At 53.8% G+C, this 22,076-nt stretch overlaps 3 protein-coding genes across 3 annotated transcripts in view; 2 read left to right on the forward strand and 1 right to left on the reverse strand.

Annotated features, from left to right (window-relative positions):
• The window catches only part of TSPEAR (thrombospondin type laminin G domain and EAR repeats), a 177,531-nt gene extending 158,009 nt beyond the window's left edge, over nt 1–19,522 (reverse strand). The window contains 1 exon segment of the mRNA NM_001206810.1: nt 19,379–19,522. Coding sequence (NP_001193739.1) covers nt 19,379–19,463 — 85 coding nt within the window. The 5' untranslated portion in view covers nt 19,464–19,522.
• LOC100336639 (keratin-associated protein 10-4) lies at nt 5,424–6,331 on the forward strand. Its single transcript, XM_059889486.1, has one exon. It carries the CDS (start codon nt 5,537–5,539, stop codon nt 6,329–6,331), a length of 795 nt encoding a protein of 264 aa, XP_059745469.1. The 5' UTR covers nt 5,424–5,536.
• On the forward strand, nt 11,196–12,460 carry LOC617218 (keratin associated protein LOC617218). The gene has a single exon (NM_001079791.1). The coding sequence runs from the start codon at nt 11,253–11,255 to the stop codon at nt 12,108–12,110; it is 858 nt and encodes a 285-aa protein (NP_001073259.1). The 5' UTR covers nt 11,196–11,252; the 3' UTR covers nt 12,111–12,460.
• Nucleotides 19,523–22,076: the final 2,554 nt, after the last annotated feature.

The following is a 22,076-nucleotide window of genomic DNA, read 5'->3' on the forward strand; positions in this document are numbered from 1 at the left end:
ACGAGAATCCTCTAATACAGCACAGTGTGACAGGCACAGTGGGAAAGGCGCCTGGACCACCGAGGACCACCCTCACCCTCACCTCAGCAAACAAGGAAAAGTTGTGGCATGATAAAGAAAGACCAGACCGGGAGGCAGAAAAAATAAGAAGAAGGAGAGACATTTTTAAAAATCCCTAAATGTAACTCAAAGACATTCAATAAGATGCTACAACAAGAAAACAAGGATAAGAAGCTTTGGAAAGGAAAAAAATTAGAAAACTTACCAAAATGGTCCAGATTTATAAAATAGCTTCTTTAGGTAGAAGTGGGATGGGGAATCCAGAGACCTGTCAGTTTGTCTTCCTTCCCTCCCCTCTTTGTCAGCCCATCCTTCATCCCCCTCTTTGTCTTCTTCTTCCCCTCCTCTCTTTCTCTCTCTCTCTCTGACACATGTCCTCTCCTCTGAAGTGTCTCCCCAGGACTTGGTATTAAAGCCTTGTCACTTTGAGTCCCTCTCTCTCTCTCTACAAGCTTTAAGGAATCATGGAGTTGGCATGCACATCATCATTGGATATAAAGGTAGAGAACTGACAGCAAAAAATGACCTTCACCTGTATGTCTCCAATGTCTTAAATTGTTAAACAGTATGATGAACTCAATTCAACTGAGTTCAGTCACTCAGTCATGTCCTACTATTTGCCGCCCCATGGACTGCAGCACGCCAGCCTCCCTGTCCATCACCAACTCCTGGAGTTTACTCAAACTCATGTCCATTGAGTCGGTGATGCCATCCAACCATCTTATCCTCTGTCATCCCCTTCTCCTCCTGCCTTCAATCTTTCCCAGCATCAGGGTCTTTTCAAATGAGTCAGCTCTTCGCATCAGGTGACCAGAGTATTGGAGTTTCAGCTTCAACACCAGTCCTTCCAATGAATATTCAGGACTGATTTCCTTTAGGATGGACTGGTTGGATCTCCTTGCAGTCCAAGGGACTCGTAAGAGTCTTCTCCAACACCACAGTTCAAAAGCATCAATTCTTCGGCCTTCAGCTTTCTTCACAGTCCAACTCTCACATCCATACATGACTACTGGAAAAACCATAGCCTTGGCTAGATGGACCTTTGTTGGCAAAGTAATGTCTCTGCTTTTTAATATGCTATCTAGGTTGGTCATAACTTTTCTTCCAAGGAGTATGTGTCTTTTAATTTCATGGTTGCAGTCACCATCTGCAGTGATTTTGGAGCCCAAAAAAATAAAGTCTGTCACTGTTTCCACTGTGTTTCCATCTGTTTGCCATGAAGTGATGGGACTGGATGCCATGATCTTAGTTTTCTGAATGTTGAGCTTTAAGGCAACTTTTTCACTCTCCTCTTTCACTTTCATCAAGAGGCCCTTTAGTTCTTCCTCACTTTCTGCCATAAGGGTGGTATCATCTGCATATCTGAGGTTATTGATATTTCTCCCAGCAATCTTGATTCCAGCTTGTGCTTCAGCCAGCCCAGAGTTTCTCATGATGTACTCTGCATAGAAGTTAAATAAGCATTGTGACAATATACAGGCTTGACATACTCCTTTTCCTATTTGGAACCAGTCTGTTGTTCCATGTCCAGTTCTAACTGTTGCTTCCTGACCTGCATACAGATTTCTCAAGAGGCAGGTCAGGTGGTCTGGTGTTCCCACCTCTTTCAGAATTTTCCACAGTTTCTTGTGATCCACACAGTCAAAGGCTTTGGCATAGTCAATAAAGCAGAAATAGATGTTTTTCTGGAACTCTCTTGCTTTTTCCATGATCCAGCAGATGTTGGCAATTTGATCTCTGTTTCCTCTGCCTTTTCTAAATCCAGCTTGAACACCTGGAAGTTCACAGTTCACATATTGTGCCTGGCTTGGAGAACTTTGAGGATTACTTTACTAACATGTGAGATGAGTGCAACTGTGCGGTAGTTTGAGCATTCTTTGGCATTGCCTTTCTTAGGGATTGGAATGAAAACTGCCCTTTTCCAGTCCTGTGGTCACTGCTGAGTTTTCCAAATTTGCTGGCATATTGAATGCAGCACTTTCACAGCATCATCTCTTAGGATTTGAAATAGCTCAGCTGGAATTCCATCACTTCCACTAGCTTTGTTCATAGTGATGCTTCCCAAGGCCCACTTGACTTCACATTCCATGATGTCTGGCTCTAGGTGAGTGATCACACCATCATGATTATCTGGGTCGTGAAGATCTTTTCTGTACCGTTCTGTGCATTCTTGCCACCTCTTAATATCTTCTGCTTCTGTTAGGTCCATACCATTTCTGTCCTTTATTGAGCCCATCTTTGCATGAAATGTTCTCTTGGTATCTCTAATTTTCTTGACGAGATCTCTAGTCTTCCCCATTCTGTTGTTTTCCTCTATTTCTTTGCACTGATCACTGAGGAAGGGTTTCTTATCTCTCCTTGCTATTCTTTGGAACTCTGCATTCAGATGGGTATATCTTTCCTTTTCTCCTTTGCTATTTGCTTCTCTTCTTTTCACAGCTATTTGTAAGGCCTCCTCAGACAGCCATATTGCTTTTTTGCATTTGTTTTCCATGGGGATGGTCTTGTTCCCTGTCTCCTGTACAGTGTCACGAATCTTTGTCCATAGTTCATGAGGCACTCTGTCTATCAGATCTAGTCCCTTAAATCTATTTCTCACTTCCATTGTATAATTGTTATGCATTTGACTTAGGTCATACCTGAATGGTCTAGTGGTTTTCCCTACTTTCTTCAATTTCAGTCTGAATTTGGCAATAAGGAGTTCATGATCTGAGCCACAGTCAGCTCCCAGTCTTGTTTTTGTGACTGTATAGAGCCTCTCCATCTTTGGCTGCAGAGAACTAGCCATGACTTATAGCTGTCTTCCTCTATAATAAACTTATTATTTTCAAGAATTCTCAAGTCCCCATCAACACACTAAGAATTGAAAGACTGACACATAACACTTACCAAGGACCTACTCATCCACATTATACCAACCACAAAAATGCACAAGAGAAGAACACTATTAATAAAAGACTGAATTCATCAAGATGATATAAGGATTAAAAATATATATGCACCACACAACTGAGACCCAAAAATATATGAAGCAAATGTTGGCAGAATTGAAGTGAGAACCAGACAGTTCTGTGATAACAGTTGAGGCTTTGGAAACCCCATGTTCAATAATGGATAAAACATCTAGGGAGATCAATAAGGAAACAGAGGACTCGAAAAACACTGCAAATCAACTAGTCAAAACAAACACACAGAACACACCACCCATCAACAGCACATTCGATGCTCTCCAGGACAAGCCATATATAGGACAAAAAACAAGCCTCAGTGAATTAAAAAAAAAAAACTGAAATCATACAAAGGGTCTTTTCCAATCACAATGGAATGAAATTAAACATCAATAACAGAAAGAAACTAGAAAATTCACAATATGTCGAAATTAAACAACAGATTATTTTTTTAAATGGGGTCAAAGACAAAAGTCAGGAAATTAGAAAATACTGATAATGAATTAAAATGAAAACACAATGTATCAAACCTATGGTATGCAGTGAAGGCTAGGCAGAGGGGAATTTAAGCCTCTAAATGCCTACTTTAAAAAAAAAAGAAGAATAGGGACTTCCCTGGTGGTCCAGTGGTTGAAAATCTGCCTTCCAATACAGGGTATGTGGGTTCGATTCATGGTCAGGAAACTAAGAGAGCCGCAGCTACTGAGCCTGCACACCTCAACTAGAAAGAAACCCGTACGCTGCAAAGAAGACCCCACGTGCCACAACTAAGACCCAGTGCAGCCAAATATTAAATAAATATTAAAAAGAATGACCACAAATCCATAAACTAATGTTATACCTTGAAGAACTAGAAAAGAGCAAACTAAATCTAAAGATGGAAAGAAATACTGAAATTAGAGTGAAAATAAATGGCATAACAGACAGAAAAACAGCAGAGAATTAACAAAACCAAGTTTGACTCCTTGGAAAGATATACAGATAGACTAGCAAAGAAAAAACAGAGAAGGTACAGTAACTAAATTCAGAATTGAAAGTACGGATATTACCATGAACCTCAGAGAAATAAAAAGCATTATAAAAGAATACCAAGGACAATTTTGTATGCCAACAACTTATAACCTAGATGAAATAGAAATTTTTCAATAAATATACAAATGAACAGAACTGACAAAAAAAGAAACAGAAAATCTCAACAGACCTATAACAAAATATTGAATTATTAATTAATACTCTCACAGGGAAAAAAGCCCAGGACCAGATGGCTTCACTGGTGAATTCTACCAGCATATAATAAACTAACACCAAACCTTCTCAGGCTTTTCCAAAAGCCAGACGAGAGAACACTTCCTAACTCATTCTGTGATGCCAGCATTTCCCAGAAGTAAGGAAAAATATTCACCAATATACTTTATGAACATAGATGCAAAAATGCTCAACAAAACACTAGGAACCTGACTCCAAGAGCATACCAAACTGATTATATACCATGACCACGTGCCATTTATACCAGGAATGCAAGGTTGGCTCAACATTGTTTTAAAAAAAATCAACCAATGTAAAATACTGCATTAGCAGAATGAAGGAATAAAAGATACAAGTTCTCAGACTACCCTGGTGGTACAGTGAAGAAGAACCTACGTGCCAGTGCAGGGGACACAGGCTCAATTCCTGGTGCAGGAGGATCCCACGGGCCACACAGCAACGAAGCCCATGCACCACACCTCCTGAGCCCTTGCTCTAGAGCCCATGCTGTAGAGCCACGAGCCACAACTACTGAGCTAATGAGGCCCATGCTCCTAGAGCCTGTGCTCCACAATAAGAAAAAGTCTTCCCACAGAAACAAAGAGCCAGGGCAACCAAAAATTTTAAAATTAATAAAATAAATAATCTTTAGAAGACATGATCTCAATTGGTGCAGAAAAGGATTTTGACGAAAGCCAACACAATTTCATAATTTAAAAAATTACTCAGAAAATTAGGAATAGAAGAGAAATTCTTCAACGTCATAAAAGGAATATATGAGAAATCCATAGCTAACATGACGCTCAACGCACCCTTCGTTGGTGTATGAATTCAGGAGAAAATAACATGCCAATCAAGAGAGTATTTAAAAAGAACAAAACAGGCTAGTGATTCAACTGAGTGTTGAGAAGTAAGGGAATAATAGCGAGAAGCCCCGGAAAGATGCTGGTGGTGGGGCTGTGAGGAGTGCTGGCCGTCTAGAGTCTACCCACAGGATGGACTCCAGGATACTGGACACCGCCCCTGGGGCTGGACCCCTGCTTCATGGATCCCCCAGGCTCCAACTCCTCAGGAGTTTAACGAGTTGAGTGACCTGTCACGGGATTATGACGCGCATCCTCAGGACCTGCTCCAACAAGGAAGCAGACTCTGCTGGGCCCCCGTGATGCAACAGCACACACCCCAGAGCTGTATATAAGCTCCAACCACCTAAGGACATCACACAGCCTCACCCATCCACTCTCTCACACACTCACACCTCTTCCAGCCCCATCACCTCCACCATGGCTGCCTCCAACCTGTCCGTCTACTCCAACGACCTGAGCTATGACTGTCCAGAGAGCTGCTGCGAGCCCCCCTGCTGTGCCTCCAGCTGCTGCACCCCGGCCCCCCGCCTGACCCTCCTCTGTGCCCCAGTGAGCTGCGAGTCCAGCCCCTGCTGCCAGCCAGCCTGCAGCAGCTCCTGCCTGGCCTCATGCTGCCAGCAGTCTAGCTGCCAGCCCTCCTGCTGCACCTCCTCCCCCTGCCAGCAAGACTGCTGTGAACCCGTCTGCTGCAGGCCTGTCTGCTGCACACCTGTCTGTTGCACACCTGTGTGCTATCAAGCCTCCCCCTGTTCTACCTCCTCATGTTGCCAGCAGTCCAGCTGCCAGTCCTCCTGCTGCACCTCCTCCCCCTGCCAGCAGGCCTGCTGTGAGCCGGTTTGCTGCACCCCTGTCTGCTGCACCCCTGTCTGCTGCAGGCCTGTCTGCTGCACCCCTGTCTGCTGCAGGCCTGTCTGCTGCACACCTGTCTGCTGTGAGGCCTCCCCCTGCTGCAGACCCTCCTCCTCCTCTGTGTCCCTCCTCTGCCGCCCCGTGTGCATCCCTGCCTCCTCCTGCCAGCCCAGCTGCTGCCGCCCGGCCTCCTCCGTGTCCCTCCTCTGCCGGCCCGTGTGCCGCCCCGCCTGCTGCGTGCCCACCTCTTCCTGCCAGCCCAGCTGCTGCCGCCCGGCCTCCTCTGTGTCCCTGCTCTGCCAGCCCACGTGCCCCCGCCCCACCTGCTGCATCCCCGCCTCAGCCCCAGGGCCCTGCTGCTGACCAGGCACACCCCCCCCCCTGCCCAGGGCTAGCCAGGCACAATAGGGCAACCCCTCACCACCAGCCTCATGACCACCTTCAGGGTTTCTCCAGGAGCTGCTCTGAGCTACTTGGACACCCCCTCGTCCTCTCTACCCAGGAGTAGGGTCCCCTCAAACTCCAGATGACCGTGCCCTTGCCTACTGCCCACTCCTCCTGGGACCCAGTGCTCAGGCCTGGGGACCAGGTTTCACAATCCAGGCCCCAGTGGTCTCACCTCGGAAGCTGCTTGAAAACATAATAAACTTGACTGCATTTAGTGGTGCTTTACTCTCTTCCGGTCATTTCTGGTAGCATTGCCAGCCAGTCTCCACAGAGGCCAGGGCACGTGCACTGCCCAGGTCCTCGCTGCCCTCCTGTCCCTGGCCACACTCCTGGGGGCCGTGCCCCACGCAGGCCTAGCACCCAGGTCCTGTCCTAGAAGCCAGCCGGGCAGGCAGGTCCTCAGCAGCGGCCAGTCGCAGGCAAAGGAACTTCACTGCCCTGGGCATCTCCTGGCCCCCTGCACTGGGGTGCTGGCAGGACACAGGATTCAGGCCACTAGGTGGAGAGGATGAGGCCTCTGCCTGCAGCGGGAGGACTCGGAGCCTGGGCAAGCGCCCCTCTCAGTCACCTGAGCTTTCCTGCCCCACCTTCCTTCTTCGGCACCTACAACCCCTCTGTCCAGAGTCCTTGCTCTGATCACACGCCCCGAGGGTTTTTCTAATATAAACAATGAGTGAGACTCAGCCCCCATCCCTCCCAGCTCAGTGCAGCTGCACCCCACCCCCAGAGCTTCCGCACAGTTCTCCCAGTCCTTTCTCCACCTTGACACCCTCCCCTCTACACTCCCACCCCCCATGTTGCTGACCCTACTCCCAGCCTGGTCACCAAAGGCCCCTTGGCAAAGGTCAGTGTCCCCATAGACCTTGTCCTGTGGACCTATCCCTGCAGAATTTAGCCCTCGACTTGGGGACAGGTCCCTCTGCTCCTCCTTACCCCTCTGTCTCCTGGGCCTTCACCCTGACCTCCGTTCATCTCCTCGCTCCTGCGTCTGGACCTTCTGATGCATCTCGGGGCCTTTCCTGGCTTCCAGGCCACTCATGGCACCTCCAGACACAACCTCACAACCAGGACCTGTGGAAGCCCTTCGTGGACCATCCGAAGCTGAATTAGCACTTTCCCCAACTAGCCTCTACTCACACTCCATCCCAAGGGTGCCGGTCCCCTGCTGGGCCAGCTGGACTCCGCCCCCACCCCCACCCACTGTCCTGGGCCTGAGCCTGAGGCTCTCCAGCCACATGTTTGAGGTCTGTCCCTGCCTCTCACGACCACCATTTCCCCAGCTCAGGCTGACACGCCCTGTGTTTGCTAAATGGCCCTGGGCAGTGGACAGGGCCAGGGTCCCAGCTTCAGGGCTCCTGTGGCTGCCAACAGCCCGTCCTCAGCATGAGGGGCTGTGCTTGGAGGACTCCCAATGATGCACATTCCTCTACAGAATTTATTCTGGAAAGAAACTATCATTGTCCAGTAAAACATGCCAATTTTGGAAAAAGGAGAAAAGTTTACAGGTCTGGGGGAAACTCTGCCTTCCAGGGTCCCTCAAGATATCAGCACAAAGCCCCACCCAGGTGCTAAAAATAAATCAAACTTTCAAAACGTTTTTGACTTTTTAAGAATCAATAAAAATTGTTTTAATTTAAAAAAAAAACGGGACTTGCCTGGCAGTCTAGTTGATAGGGACAGAATGAAGGGACAAAATAGGTGATTAAATAGTAAATCCCACTAGGAGATTGTAAGTGAAAAATATGAGAGACACCTGTTAGTTAATGATTACTCGAGAAAGCAGGTTTACTTAACCATAAAACCAAAAAGGCTTGCTTAGCAACAAAATTATGCAACAGGAGTACAAGACATGTCCCAAACCAACAAAACAGTGGCGACGTGAGACCCACATCCTGCCGAATGAGCTCAGTCGGCTGTTCCGAGTGCTGAGTCACTTCAGCTGTGTCCAGTTCTTTACGACCCTATAGACCATAGCCCACCAGTTTTCTCTGTCCATGGGATTTCTCTAGGCAAGAATATTGGAGTGGGTTGCCATTTCCTCCTTCAGGAGATCTTCCCAACCCAGGGATCAAAACCATGAGCACCATCAATTGGTAACCCCCAAAACATGTTCTTTGGCTTTTAAGACACACTCTTTGCACAATATCCCCAAAACATAAAAACAATAGTAGAAAATAGGGCTTCCACCCTGCCCAGTGGTGTCATCAAGTCAATGACCCCCAAACAGCTCCGTGCACACAGAAAACAATCACTTATGGGAAGGCGACTTTGCAAAATGAAAGACATTCATTGGACTGAGACCTGAAAATTTCCTGAATTGTTATGACAGTCCTGGCCTGACCATCTAGGGAGGGACAGGTAAACTCCCCTGCCCCAGAGGAAATGATGATGGAAACATGACGTCTTCTCGAGAAAGAGAAGTTCTCCTCTCTTCCCCACTTTTCCTTTGATGAGAAAACTGTGTCCACTGAGTTCTCAGGGCGTGGCATTTCTCACCCACCTGCTAGTAAGCCTCATGGTGTCCTGTTCTAATAAGTGAAAGTGTTAGTTGCTCAGGCGTGTATCTTTGTGACCCTGTGGACTGTAGCCACCGGGCTACTCTGTCCATGGGATTCTCCAGGCAAGAATACTGGAGTGAGTTGACGTTCACTTCTCCAGGGGATCTTCCTGACCCAGGAATCAAACCCAGGTCTTCTGTACTGCAGGTGGATCCTTTACCATCTGAGCCACCAGAGAAGCCTATTCTAATAAACCACTTCTTATCTACCACTTTGCTCTCACTGAATGCTTCTCTGCCCTGACACATAAAGGACTATGATACTGGAGCCTTTCAGAGGCCCCCTGAAATGACACCAATCGGTTTCACAGTGACTAAGACCTGGTGCTTCTAAAGCAGGAGGCTTGGGTTCAATTCCTGGTTGGGGAACTAACATCTTATATGCTGCAGGGGGCAGCCAAAAAGCAATAAATAAGTAAATAAATATTTTAAAGGCCAGAGCGCGGGCAGCAGAGTTTCAGGCAGGAGAGGAGAGCTGACGCCTGGGCTGCCTGGGCAGGGCTGAGCCTTTACCCGAGCCCTGGGTGCTCCCAAAGCGTGTGCGGGAAGATGGAGAGGAGGTGAATGGAGGCGAGAAGAAAGGAGAGCAGACCCCTGGAGCTCCCTTTCTGACTCAGAGCCTCCCAGCAACCACAGCCTGGAAGCTTTTTCTAGATCAGCCCACACCTGTGCACATGACCTTGGGAGGAAAAAGAACTTTGCAGACTGACTGCAACTTGCTGATTAAGGCTCTTGACCAGGAGGAGGGGATGTGAAGACAGGCAGAGGCTGAAGGGAAGTGGCCACAAGCCCAGGACACCCGGAGGCAGAAAAGCTGGAGGAGGCAGGAAGGGCCATCCCCTCTGGCCATAGGATGCCCTGATTGCAGCTCATTATAACTCTTCTCAGACTTCTGGCCTCAGAACTGTGAGAGAATACAATTCTGTTGTCTGGATATTTCATATGATCCAGTGTTGACCATTTGTTACAGCAGCCACAGGAAACTGGTGCAAACGTACATGATAAACAGATTCATAATTTTAAGTGCTGTGGCTTAAGCTGTCATTGAGACAATATAAAAACAATTAATAATGAAATAAACCTTCCTGTCCAGCCAACTGCTTCCCATACACACCATCGAGGGTCTGCCTGCCTTTCTGACCAGCCCCAGGCTCTTCGGCAGTGCTTCCCTACCCCCAGCTCCCACCCCTCCATGGTGGCTGTCACATCCCAGCTGCTCTGCATGCTGGCCTCACTAATCCCTGCCACCTGTCTCTCTCCTCCCCCACCCTTCACCTGCAGAGCTGCCCTGACCGCTGTACCTGGCAGCGTCAGGCTCAAACAGCTTTTGGTGACTCTTCCCTAGACCACCAAGTATCCCACCAGGATGTCCCAGGAGCCCACAGACAGAGGTCCAGGCTCAGCTCCCAGGAAAGAGGCAGCAGCGACAGGGTGGGGCAGAGTCTGAGTGGATGTCTGGAAGGAGGCAGGAGGAGAGGCAGAAGGAGCCCCAGCAATCTGTCCAGCAGGAGGGGTGACCCATCCTTGGGAGCCTGAGCAGGTGCCCAGCTTTGGGAGGAGGGGGCAGCCACTCCCAGCCCCACCTGGCTGAGCCTCTGCTGGGCCACCTGGTATGGCCCGAGCCACAGGGATGCCTGGAGCCTAGCAGGTGGAAAGGAGACACGCTGAGCAAGGGGACCACTGCCCATAAACATGAGCCCACCCCTGGAAACACAAAGTCTGTTGGTCTCGGCCACGCCCTTCCCGCAAGTCTTGCCCAAAACAGGACAGCTAGACACACCCAGCCTGAACCCACCCAGGTAACGCCCCTCCCTCCATCTGCAGGGGCTTGTGACAAACGCAAAAGAAAAGGGGCCATATGCCCCAGTAAAGAGCCCCTTCCAGGGCCCAGAATACAAGTCACATTCCCTAATCCCCTGGCGCCCACAATGAGTGCCCAGTGGCCAAGAGCCCCCACTGCCCACACTGGGTCCACCCCGACCTTGTACTCCCACACCTACTCAGCACGTGGTCAGGAGCAGTATGGCCCAACACACAGGTAGGACATTTACGAGCTGGGCCTCCATCTCCCGGGAAAACAACGCAGCCCTAATGAGGGTTCCCTGGAGCCAGATCCAAACACCAACCAGGAAAGGAGCGCGTTGTGAGCCTCTGTTGGGACAACACACACACAGAAGAGGGGTATAAAGCAGGCAGCCTGAGCACCTCACACATACACACTCACACACTCACTCACACACACTCACATCCTCACCCTCCTCCAGCCCCACCACCTCCACCATGGCTTCCTCCGCCTTGTCTGTCTGCTCCAGTGACCTGAGCTACAGCAGCCGGGTCTGCCTGCCCGGGTCCTGTGATTCTTGCACGGGCTCCTCCTGGCAGATGGACGACTGTCCAGAGAGCTGCTGTGAGCCCCCCTGCTGTGCCCCCAGCTGCTGTGCTCCGGCCCCGCTCCTGACCCTCCTCTGTGCCCCAGTGAGCTGCGAGTCCAGCCCCTGCTGCCAGCCAGCCTGCAGCAGCTCCTGCCCGGCTTCATGCTGCCAGCAGTCTAGCTGCCAGCCCTCCTGCTGCATCTCCTCCCCCTGCCAGCAAGACTGCTGTGAGCCCGTCTGCTGTAGGCCCGTCTGCTGCAAGCCTGTCTGCCGCACGCCTGTCTGCTGCACACCTGTCTGTTGCAGGCCTGTCTGCTGCACACCTGTCTGCTGTGAGGCCTCCCTCTGTTCTACCTCCTCATGTTGCCAGCAGTCTAGCTGCCAGCCCCCCTGCTGCACCTCCTCCCCCTGCCAGCAGGCCTGCTGTGAGCCCATCTGCTGCACCCCTGTCTGCTGCAGGCCTGTCTGCTGTGAGGCCTCCCCCTGCTGCAGACCCTCCTCCTCCGTGTCCCTGCTCTGCCGCCCTGTGTGCCGCCCCGCCTGTTGCGTGCTCACGTCCTCCTGCCAGTCCAGCTGCTGCCGCCCGGCCTCCTCCGTGTCCCTGCTCTGCCGGCCCGCATGCTCTCGCCCTGCCTGCTATGTGCCCACCTCCTCCTGCCAGTCCAGCTGCTGCCGCCCAACCTCCTCCTTGTCCCTCCTCTGCCGGCCCGCGTGCTCCCGCCCAGCCTGCTGCATCCCCGCCTCAGCCCTGGAGCCCTGCTGCTGACCTGGCACGTCCTCTCAGGGCCACCCAGGTGCTATGGGCCACTCCTTTCCCTCTGTTGCCAGCCTCTGGCCCCCTTCAGGATTTGACCCAGACCTACATGAACGTGCACTGGCCTGAAACCTCAACTAGCAGGCCTTAGCCCACCTGCAGCCTCTGGGTCAGGCCCAGAGGAACCCGAGACAGCCCCATGTTACCGAGGGTCCACAGGCTTCTCCTGACAGCCATGGACACTGCTCTTCCCCCCAGCCTTTGGGGGCCTTGCTCTGCCCTGTCTCTGCCCGTCCTGTGCTATGTACTTTCCTCCCACAAGGGTCTTGAGCTGAGTGAATAAACTCACCATCCTTGCCTTCGCTGGTCCTCTCTCCCAGTAGCCATATGCGTCACTGTCTCCAGCCTCCGGGCTGACGTTAAGTAACCCCATCCTCAGCAGCTGTGTCTTTGGAGCATTTCCAAGGGGCTTGAGCTCTAAGGCTCACTGCGGTCGTCCCCCCGGCCCTTGACTCCTATGTCTGACTCTCTGGGCAGCTCTGGAGGGATGTGCTACGTGACCAAGACTTAGCACTGATCAGCAGGCCTCTTGGCAGGAGGGCCTGCTGGCCCCCATCTGGCTCTCCCTGGTCAGCCTGAGACTCGCAGGGGCGGGGCCTCCTGGGACACAGCTGAAGTGGAGCAGTCCTGCTGACCCCAGCTCACCTGCCCCTCCACCTGCCCTCAAACTTGGTGCTTTATTCAGTCTTCAAATACCCCAGCCTGCCTTGTCTGTGCCACGGACCACTGACCCACCCCCTCCCCAGCCCCTCGGTCAGGCTGGGTGTGATGGGGCTCAAGGGAGGAAGCCAGAGGGTAGGTGACTTCCAGGGCCCACACTGGTCCTGAGACCCAGGCTTGCTGCCTGAGGTCTACCCCTGGGGGCGCTCTGGAGTGCCCCTCATGTTTGCCAGAGCCGACATTCGCTTCTAACCTGCCTTGCCCTGCCTCACCCCTTCCTCAGTGCCACCTCCTAGCTCTTGACCTGACCCTGCTAGTAACATGACACTGCTCCCCTCAGGAGGCCATGAAATCCCACAGGAGGGGGGGGCGGGTCAGAGAGGTCACCTGACCTCTGATGGTCCCCCCTGGAGACCCTGGTCCAGACTCCCAGGGCTGGGATGGCATTTCTAGTGCCACTGTCCCCCCAAAAAACAGGTCCTCTGGGAACCTGTTGGTGGGAGTAGGGCCCTCTTGCAACTAGAATTGGGTAGTGGAAATGGGTGTAGACAGACTCACTCTATGCCCTCTGCCTGCACTCTGGGGCTGCAGGGTCCTGATCCTGACTCCCCTACCCCCTGCCCCACAGGACCCTGTCCATATCTACAAGGACCCTCTTATGGAGAAGATGTGAGACATCAACTTCCCCAGCTGTTAGGTGATAGGAAATCCCCTGGGGCTCTGCCCACCTGGGCCTCCCTATGCCTTCACCAGCCTCCCTCTGGCCAGCTTCACCAACCGTCCAGGGACCAGGGAACTGGGGGCTCCAGCTTCCTGTATGCCTCAACTCCTCTGGCCAGCTACTGAAACCCACAGGCCCCTTCTCAAAAACACACATTTAAATGCACATAATGTAATCTTCCAGATTGCAAGAAGAGACCATGATCACTACCAATTATCCCCCAAAAATTTTTTTTTCTACTGACTAATAAGATGTGGGGCTTCCCTGGTGGCTCAGTGGTAAAGATTCTTTACCTGCCAATGCAAGAGACGTGGGTTCCATCCCTGGATTGGGAAGATCCTCTGAAGAAGGAAATGACAACCTGCTCCAGTATTCTTGCCTGGGAAATCCCAAGCTCAAAGGAGCCTGGAGTGGCTACGGTCCATGGGCTTGCAAGAGTTGGACATGACTTAGGTACTAAACAACAAAACTAAGATGTGGGCTTTCTCACTAAGACATTAAGAAGAGGGAGCGCAAGCCTCATTTGGATAGGGGACAGAAACTTCGTGAGTATTTGGACGGAGCACAGGGATGCTGGCGCCTCAGTTGGCGCCTCAGCTGGAGACAGTCCCAGGTGTTGCCAACACGGGGCACATCCCTCACTGGGAGCTGTTGCTTCTGCATTAGTTTTGAAGGGGAAAGTGCAGCCAGTTTCACTCAAGTTCACGGCAGCTGAATTCCAACCCCCAACTCTGGATGGAGCCACCTGCCTAAGGAACAGAACACCTGTGTACAGCAGCAGCAGCCAGTCACCAATGACCTTTCCCTGGGGCACCCCAAGTTCAGTGTGCGACACCCCAGACACACAACACACAGAGCGCGTTGTTCCAGGGAGGGTCATTGCCCAGCATGGGGTTCCCCCAGCCGGGTCCCCAGGAGTCTGCACCTGAGTCTGGACACCACTGACACTGAGCCCCAGCCTGGAGCACCGTCCAGCCCACCTGCGCCAGGTGGGGCTGTGGAACTGCAGCGTTGGTGGCCTGGAAGGGCATCTAGTCTCCCTTGGTTTCGCGGGCTGCCAGGCCACTGCAGAAACCACGGGAACTGTGCCAAGCCAAACCCACAACCAAACTTCACCTCCAGGTGACTGTGCTCTGGGTTCTTCCCAGCAGCGCGGAGGTGTGCACACACTCACACACTAATACCCATACGTATTCACACACTTACGCACACTCACATGCGGCGCGCACCCCGCCTTCCCCTCAACATCGGATGCCCCCCTTGGTCCACTCATGTCCTGCGGTCCAGGCAGGCCTGCAGGTGCGACGCCAAGGCCGGCGCGGGGGCCCCCACCCTGCCCCGCAGGGCCCAAAGGTGGGCAGCTCTGGCCTTTGAGGTCGCCTCCCCTCCCCCTTCCATTACCAGAGGCTGGTGCTGAGGGACTCGCTGGGCTGCAAACCCATTGCGCGGTAACCATCGAGGGAGTTGCGGGGGCATTCTCCTTTCCCTCACCCTCCTCCCAGGGGCGAGTAAGTACCCCTGACTTTGCTAGAGACGCTCATTATATTGGATTTGCCGGAGACCCCCACAAATTCCCTAAAGTGCAGTACCCCGACCTGGGGGCAGCATGAAAAGTGAGCGGCTAACACAGGGGTCCCCTACCCCGTGTCCCAGCCGCTCCCAGGACCGAGACCCACCGGAAGGACCGGTTTGCAGGCTTCCTGAGCAGAGCTGGGGGAGTAGGAGCTCGTGGGCATGGCTGAGAAGTGAGAGGAGGGTGAGGCGCTCGGGAGCCCCAGCCCCCGCCCAGAGTGCTCTGGCGGGACCGCGTTCCGCCCCGCCCCCTTCAGGCGGAAATGTGGGGTTAGGACGCAGAGGGCCTGGCACTCCCCAGACTCTCAGGACAGGGAGAGCACCCTACCCGACACCCACACAGAGGTCCTTTCTAAGCCTGGAGCTCAGAGTCCACCCAGGAGCACAGGGCAGTGGGGAGGGGGAGATGAGGCAGGTGGGGAGGGCAGGGGTCCAGCTGGAAACAAAACCCAGACCCCAAAACTCGGAATGGTGGCTTCTTAGATTTTGTCCTGGAAAAAGGCCTCCTGGAAATCCATTATTTACTCTTAAAAATCAAAACCCTAGGAGCAGCATATAGTGTATGTCGTTGCTACGTTGTTACTTAGTGGCTCAGCCCTGTCAGACTCTTTGTGACCTCATGGACTGTAGCCCACCGGGCTGTTGTCCATGGGATTTTTCAGGCAAGAATACTGGAATGGGTTGTCATGCCCTCCTCCACGGGAGCCAACCTGTGTCTCCTGCATTGCAAGCAGATTCTTTACCCACTCAGCCATCAGGGCAGCCCCTTTGTGTATGAGGTTCCATTGCAAAAATGAGTAAGCTTTGTTTCCTAATTTCTGTGCAGGGTCCTAGCTTAATGGTTGAGAATGTTTTAAAAGGAAATGGGCGTCAGGCTGACAGTTTGTCCCCACCTGCAAGCCACCCCCCAGCCCTGCAACACTGTCAAGCAGGTGAAGTGGACCTTTCAGCCTGGGTCCCCTCACAACCGCGCCAGGGGCCCTCCCCTCGCTGTGGCACATGCCAGCTCCCACGTGCCAGCTCCTGCGGTCACCTGGGCTGTAGGGCTCAGAAGGCTGCTCCTGAGCTGGGTGCCAGGCTGGGGCTGGGGCTATTCCCAAGCAGCCTGGTGGCCACAGTACCAGAGGGTGGGGTGGGGGCCACACCCACATGGACAGAGGTCCCCTGACCTGAAGCAAGCTGCAGCTCCCAGACTGCCAACTGATCAGACGGCCTTGCCGCGTGAGCCCAGCAGGGGGTGTTGTGCCCACACTGACTCCCAGGAACCCGCCTGTGGGCCTCATTCAGCGCCAGGACTCCCCAGCTCACTTCCTGCAGCGTTTTCATTAAAGGAGCTCAAAAGTCAGGGTGAGAGATTTCCTGGGAGCTGCCAGAGGTGGGGTAGGGGGGGCTTCCTGCTACCCCCAGATGCCCTTCACTGAGCTGCCTGCCTGCCCGCTGGCCTGCAGCTTCCATACCTCAGCTAGCTTTTATAATGCAAACCTGTGCCCCACCTCTCCTGGGCACTGCCTCTAGCCCCAGGGATGCGCCCCACCCCAGATACCAGGTCTGATCCCACCCACAGCCTGCCCTGGGGTCCCCCATGTCTGCCAACAGCCTTGTCCATGTGCCGGGCAGGGCTGCGGTGTGCTGGTGTGCCAGCTCCCAGCCTGGGGCACAGCATCTCCCTGGCAGGGGTGTCAAGCAAGTGAAGGAGGGAGGGGGTGCTGCAGATGCCGGATCCACCAGGTACCCACACCTCAGCACCGCCCTGAGTCCTAGGCGAGGAGCCGCCTCTAACTACTCCCGGGATTACAGGGGATGTTGTTCTGACATCCCACAGCCCCTGGACAACTCCCACCCAACCCCCTTCTCTCTGCTCCACCCCCTACACCCACCAGTGACCCAGCCTTGGGGTCCAGCTGTCCCCATTATGGCTCCCACTGAACCCCTCCACCTTTCCTGTCCACGTGGAGATGACACTGGGTGGGGATGGGCTGAGTTAGGGGTGGACAGCAGGCTCTTTGGCCACAGCTGCCGTTCACTCCTTGACCAAGAGTACTGGTCTAGAATTCAGGTCACCAAGCCATCCCCGCAGGACACACCCAGCCACTTTCTTGGCACTACACGCATCACGCCCCCCAGAATTGTGGACTTGGTGTGGGAGCTGGTAGAGTCTTACAGTCATGGTTCGCCCTGTGTCCAAGGGCAGCTGGCCCCACTGTGGGGAGCAGGGGAGGGGTCTGGGCGTCAGAAAACTCAGGCTGACTCTGGGGTCAGGGAGGCCCCGAATCCTGCCTGACCCACTCATCCCAGGGGAGCTCGCCCCACACACCCCATGTGCGCCCAGAGCCCCTGCAGACCCGCCTCATCCTCCCACCCTGAGGCTGCTCCAGCAGCTGCAGCCGGTCTCCCAGCCTGCCCCTACTCCCTGCCCTCCACAGCCTTGGTCATGCTGACCACCTGCTAAGGTCTTTTTTTCCATCTTGGCTGAGGCTCTATAAGACTTCACTTGTCCTCGGATGCCCCTGTGCAGCAGGACCAGCCCCAGGCCCCTGCCCTTATCAGAGGGTCTGCCCACCAGGCTCTGGGCAGAGATGTGACCTCAGTTTCCCCATAGGCAAATCTGGCCACCCCACCTCCCGTAAGAGGCTACTCTTTCCGAGTCAGAGGCTCGGAAGGGGTGGAGGGGCAGAGGACTTCAAAACCCAGGGTCACAGGGTTGCAGTCAAGGCCCCAGCACTTCCCAGGCACAGACCCAGGAACAAAGGCCAAGGGAAGGTGGAACCCAAACCCCACACAAACCCCGCGGTGTAAACTCCTGTGCTTTTCCAAACCAAACTCCATCAAAGTGACTATTTGAATCCTGACTGGCCATTATCGACTGTCCTGGGAGCGTTCCAAATTTAGCTCAGTATTATTTACTTGACTTTTATCTTTCCTCCCTGGTTCGAGGTATTTATAACTGGGTCATCTTTTAACTATCTGCAACATGCCTGCAGGGGAGAGGGGGCGGGCTTTATAAATAACCTTTATTATTACTATGCAGGTTGATTCTGTTCCCAGCGCTGAAGGGAACATGAAGACACACGTCTGTGACTCACCCACCAGGGAGACACGGAGCGCTCAGGACAACGGGCTCGGATGCTTCACCCCTGTACCCTAGACCTGCATGCAAGCCTGTCCCCCATGCTCTAAGCCAGGGATTCAGGGTTGCAGGTGGGCTTGGCCTGTATGTGGTTTGCAAATCACGCATCCTGAGGCTTTGACTGTGGCAGGTGCAGGGGCCTGGGGGCTCGGAGGCCCAAGCTTCAGTCCTTCCCGACACCCCAACTCCATGGCTGCTCCTCTTCACCTGCACGATCTGGCTGTTCCCTGGAGGAATGGGGGGCTGAGAACCTTTATGGACCCCCCCATACGGGTGAGTGTTCCAAACACTCATGCTGCGGGGGTTGGGGGGGGACATCATGGGCCATGGTGCCATCACCGGGAGCCAAGTGCCATCAGAGCAAAGCGCCACAACATTCAGGGACCAGGGAGGGTTCCAGGAGCCCAGGACCAGATACTTGAAAGTAAACCCAGAGCCTCACACAAGCCATCCCAGTGCCATCCTGCCCTCGATGACAGCCGGCCAAACCACCACCCTCCATAACGCCCCCCACCATCATTCACTCCCCTTCCCGAAGCCTGGCTTCTGGCTTCCAGTCTTGTCTCCCTGTTACTCTGTTTTACAGTGTTAGGTTTGATCAATAGTCTCTCGGTAGAAACTCCAGAAAGCCATGATGAGGTCATGCTCACTGACAGGTCAAGGCGCCCTTTCTAAGGAGGAGGGGGCGGAATCTCCCCTCCAACTCCGCTCTCCGCTTGGTGGGGGTGGACAGTCGGTGCGCTAGGGGCTGTCATCACGCATTCTGCATCTCTAGGGACTGCGGCCACCAAGACTGCACTGAGCTAAGAGTGCAGCCTTGGGTTCTCTGTCCGGGGCAGGTGACGGACCTGCCAGCTGCCGGGCCTCATTCCTCTGGCAGGTGTAAGGCCTTCTCGGGAGGCCCAGCAGGTAGGTACCTGTGAAGGGCCTCGGGTGGGGGCGGCGAGGTCTTTGAAGGGAGTCCCCACCCTGCTGGCATTGCTATTGTGAGCGCCGGCTTGCTGCTCCCTTTAATCTCTGCCTCCTCCCTCCCAGTGGTGCAGTTCCCACAGCCATCTCCACACGGTGACCTGACCTCGGCCTGCCCGCTCCCCTCCTGACCCCCAGCCCGCCCCACCCCCATCCGCGCCCCCCACCTACCAGTGCAGGGCTCCCATTGCCGGGCCCCGCGGCCTGGGGTCGCCAGGGGCAGGAGCACGACACACAGAGTCAGCAGGGCAGACATGAGGGGCCCGGGTCCCAAGCTCCATCCAGCGGCTCCGCACACGCCGGCGTCGGGGAGGCAGCCACTGGCTCCGTGAGCACCTGGCTCGGCCCTCGCAGCAACCTCGGCCCGGCAGTCACTGTGGCGGCCGCATCCCTGGGCCGGCGCAGGTGCTGCTGGCACGTCGGGCTGCAGACAGCTCTATCTCCTCATTTCCGCCCCGGGCAGGGGTCCTGCCCTGCCGATAGCATCTCCGTGGGCCTGCGATTAGTCATTGGCAAAGCGCGTTTTTCCCAAAGGAAAGACAGAAATAGATCATCCGGGAGGGCTGAGAGCGAACCAGAAAACTCCCAGGACCTGTGTCCCCTGGTGCGGACTCCGAGCCCAGGACTGAGGTCGGCCACCGCTGAAAGGCGGCAGCAGCCGGCGGGCGGTCCCTGTGCCTGCAGTGGCCGTCCAGGAGGCCGGCTCCCGCGAGGGCTTTTATCTGGTGCCCAGCCTTCCGAGGGTGTGTGGGTTTGTCAACTGCTGGGTTTCAGGAATTTCCCTCCGGAGGGAAGTCAGTCATTCAAGGGAACAGCTAATGAGGAGACAGGAGCGTCCTGGGGGAGGGGCAAGGCGGTGGTCCCTCTCCTCATGGTCTGTGGGCTCTGACCTCCCCACACCACAGTCGACCTGCGAACCTGCTCCAGGCAGGACAGTTACTAAGCGTGATCTAAGCGTGATTATACTTTCTGAAATCCCTCCGAGAGTGTGCAAGGACAGCCTAGGGAGGGGAGAGAGTTCCCAGGCCCCCAAAGGCACCTTTTCCTTGTTTAGGAGGCAGCGTTCTGGTTGTGAACCCCAAGCTCTCCCTGGGAAGCCCCAGCTCTGAGGTGTGGGCGGCTGCCAGTCTGACACAGAAGGTACTTGTGGGGCAAACAGAGCCTGGGTTCAGGGCTTGGAGGGAGGGGCGGGAGGGACAGAGAGAGAGAGAGACATAGGCATAGAGAGAGAAACAGAGTCAGAGAGAGGGAGGGAAAGAGAGAGAGGAAGAGGAAAGCGGAGAAAGAATATGCCAAAGGCATGCTAAGTCGCTTCAGTCATGTCCGACTCTTTGCAACCCCATGGACTATAGCCTGCCAGGCTCATCTGTTCATGGGATTCTCCAGGCGAGAATACTGGAGTGTGTTGCCATGTGCTCCTCCAGGGGATCTTCCCAACCCAGGGATCGAACCCACGTCTCTTATGTCTCCTGCATTGGCAGGCGGGCTCTTTACCACTAGTGCCACCTGGGAAGCCCATGCCAAAGGCGCTTCCCACAGCATAGCCCCTGTGACTCCAGAGATTGTCCCTCCGTCTGTTTCTCCATCTGTCTGTCCATGTACAGGTGGTTTACATCCTAATCACAGGAATCCCTGTCTCCTGAGGAAATCCCACAAGCCCCCTCTTACACCTGCCCTGTCACAGGACCGGGAGCCCCGAACCCAGAGAAAGCTCAGCAGGTCCTTCTCCATATTGGGTCCTATGAGATCCTGAGCAAATTCATATGGACGCAATGAATTGTCTTATTCTGTCCAAGGTGCCTGGTCGGCCCTGCATAGCAGGGACCCAAGATACGTGGTGGGCTTAGTTCACAGGAAGCAGCATTTCTTCAATGTGTGTCAAGCACGCGAGCTTTGAGGGGCACAGCGAGCGCAGAGGGACCAGCGCCCTCCCTGGGGACATGCAGGCACCCATGAGTGGAAGCCTCTGAGGCTTCGGCAACACAGAAAGCCTCGCAGTCTTCTATCCCAGGTTTCCCCAGCCTCTTGTGCCATGGCAATCACTTTTTCCCACATCACAGGCTCTAAAGTCACAGGGACATGTCCCAAGAACCCACTAGACACAAGCATGTGCAAAAAACAGCAGGACCCTGCTTTGCGGTTGTTCAGAACCTGCCAGAAAGGTTCATGATTGGAATTTCCCTCCTGGGAATGCCTGCCCAATCGGGTTGCCTAACTGCCTCCAAGTGAAAGCATAGAAAACCTCCCAAGAGTGTCCCCAAACACATCCAGCCTAACTCTGATCCCAGCTGACCTCCCCTCTCCCTTGTCCACTTCTCTTTGGGGCTGTTCAGCTTGGAAGAGAGGCTTGTATCCCAACCACGGCTGATGCTTTCTCCAGGAAAAGCTGGGAGTGGTGACAGATAAAGGGGGATTTGAAATGACAACTTTGTGTTACAAGAGCATATCACCAAATCCCCTGGTTTTTCTATTAAACTCACCTGTCCATTATGCAGACTGTTTAACCTTGATGGTTTTTAGTAATTTAAAGACACACACACACCTCAGGAATATACCATGTTTGGGTATTTAATGACCACTGTTCTAAGGATGTTTGCAAAGATCTCTGAGAACATAAGAGAACACTCAGCATGTGATGGCGAGTCTAAATGGACTTGGGAGGATCTGGCACGCTTGCACAGGGAGCAGAGCCGACCCTACACTATCTGCTCCTGGGCCAGGCCCCCTGCCAGGGCTGGGCTCCCCCCTGACACCCAGCCGTGCACCCATCAATCTTGGACTCAGCTGGAAAGAAGCACATGAGGCCACCATTTCCAGCAAATGCAAGGTAGGATTCCGTTTAAAAAGTGGTTTGATAAGAGGTCTCTTT

This window comes from Bos taurus, chromosome 1 (genome assembly GCF_002263795.3).
Source record: "Bos taurus isolate L1 Dominette 01449 registration number 42190680 breed Hereford chromosome 1, ARS-UCD2.0, whole genome shotgun sequence".
NCBI lineage: Eukaryota > Metazoa > Chordata > Mammalia > Artiodactyla > Bovidae > Bos > Bos taurus.

Bases quoted from the DNA above. Each gene is read 5' to 3' on its own strand.
- LOC100336639 (XM_059889486.1), top strand. From the start codon at position 5,537: ATGGCTGCCTCCAACCTGTCCGTCTACTCCAACGACCTGAGCTATGAC.
- LOC617218 (NM_001079791.1), top strand. From the start codon at position 11,253: ATGGCTTCCTCCGCCTTGTCTGTCTGCTCCAGTGACCTGAGCTACAGC.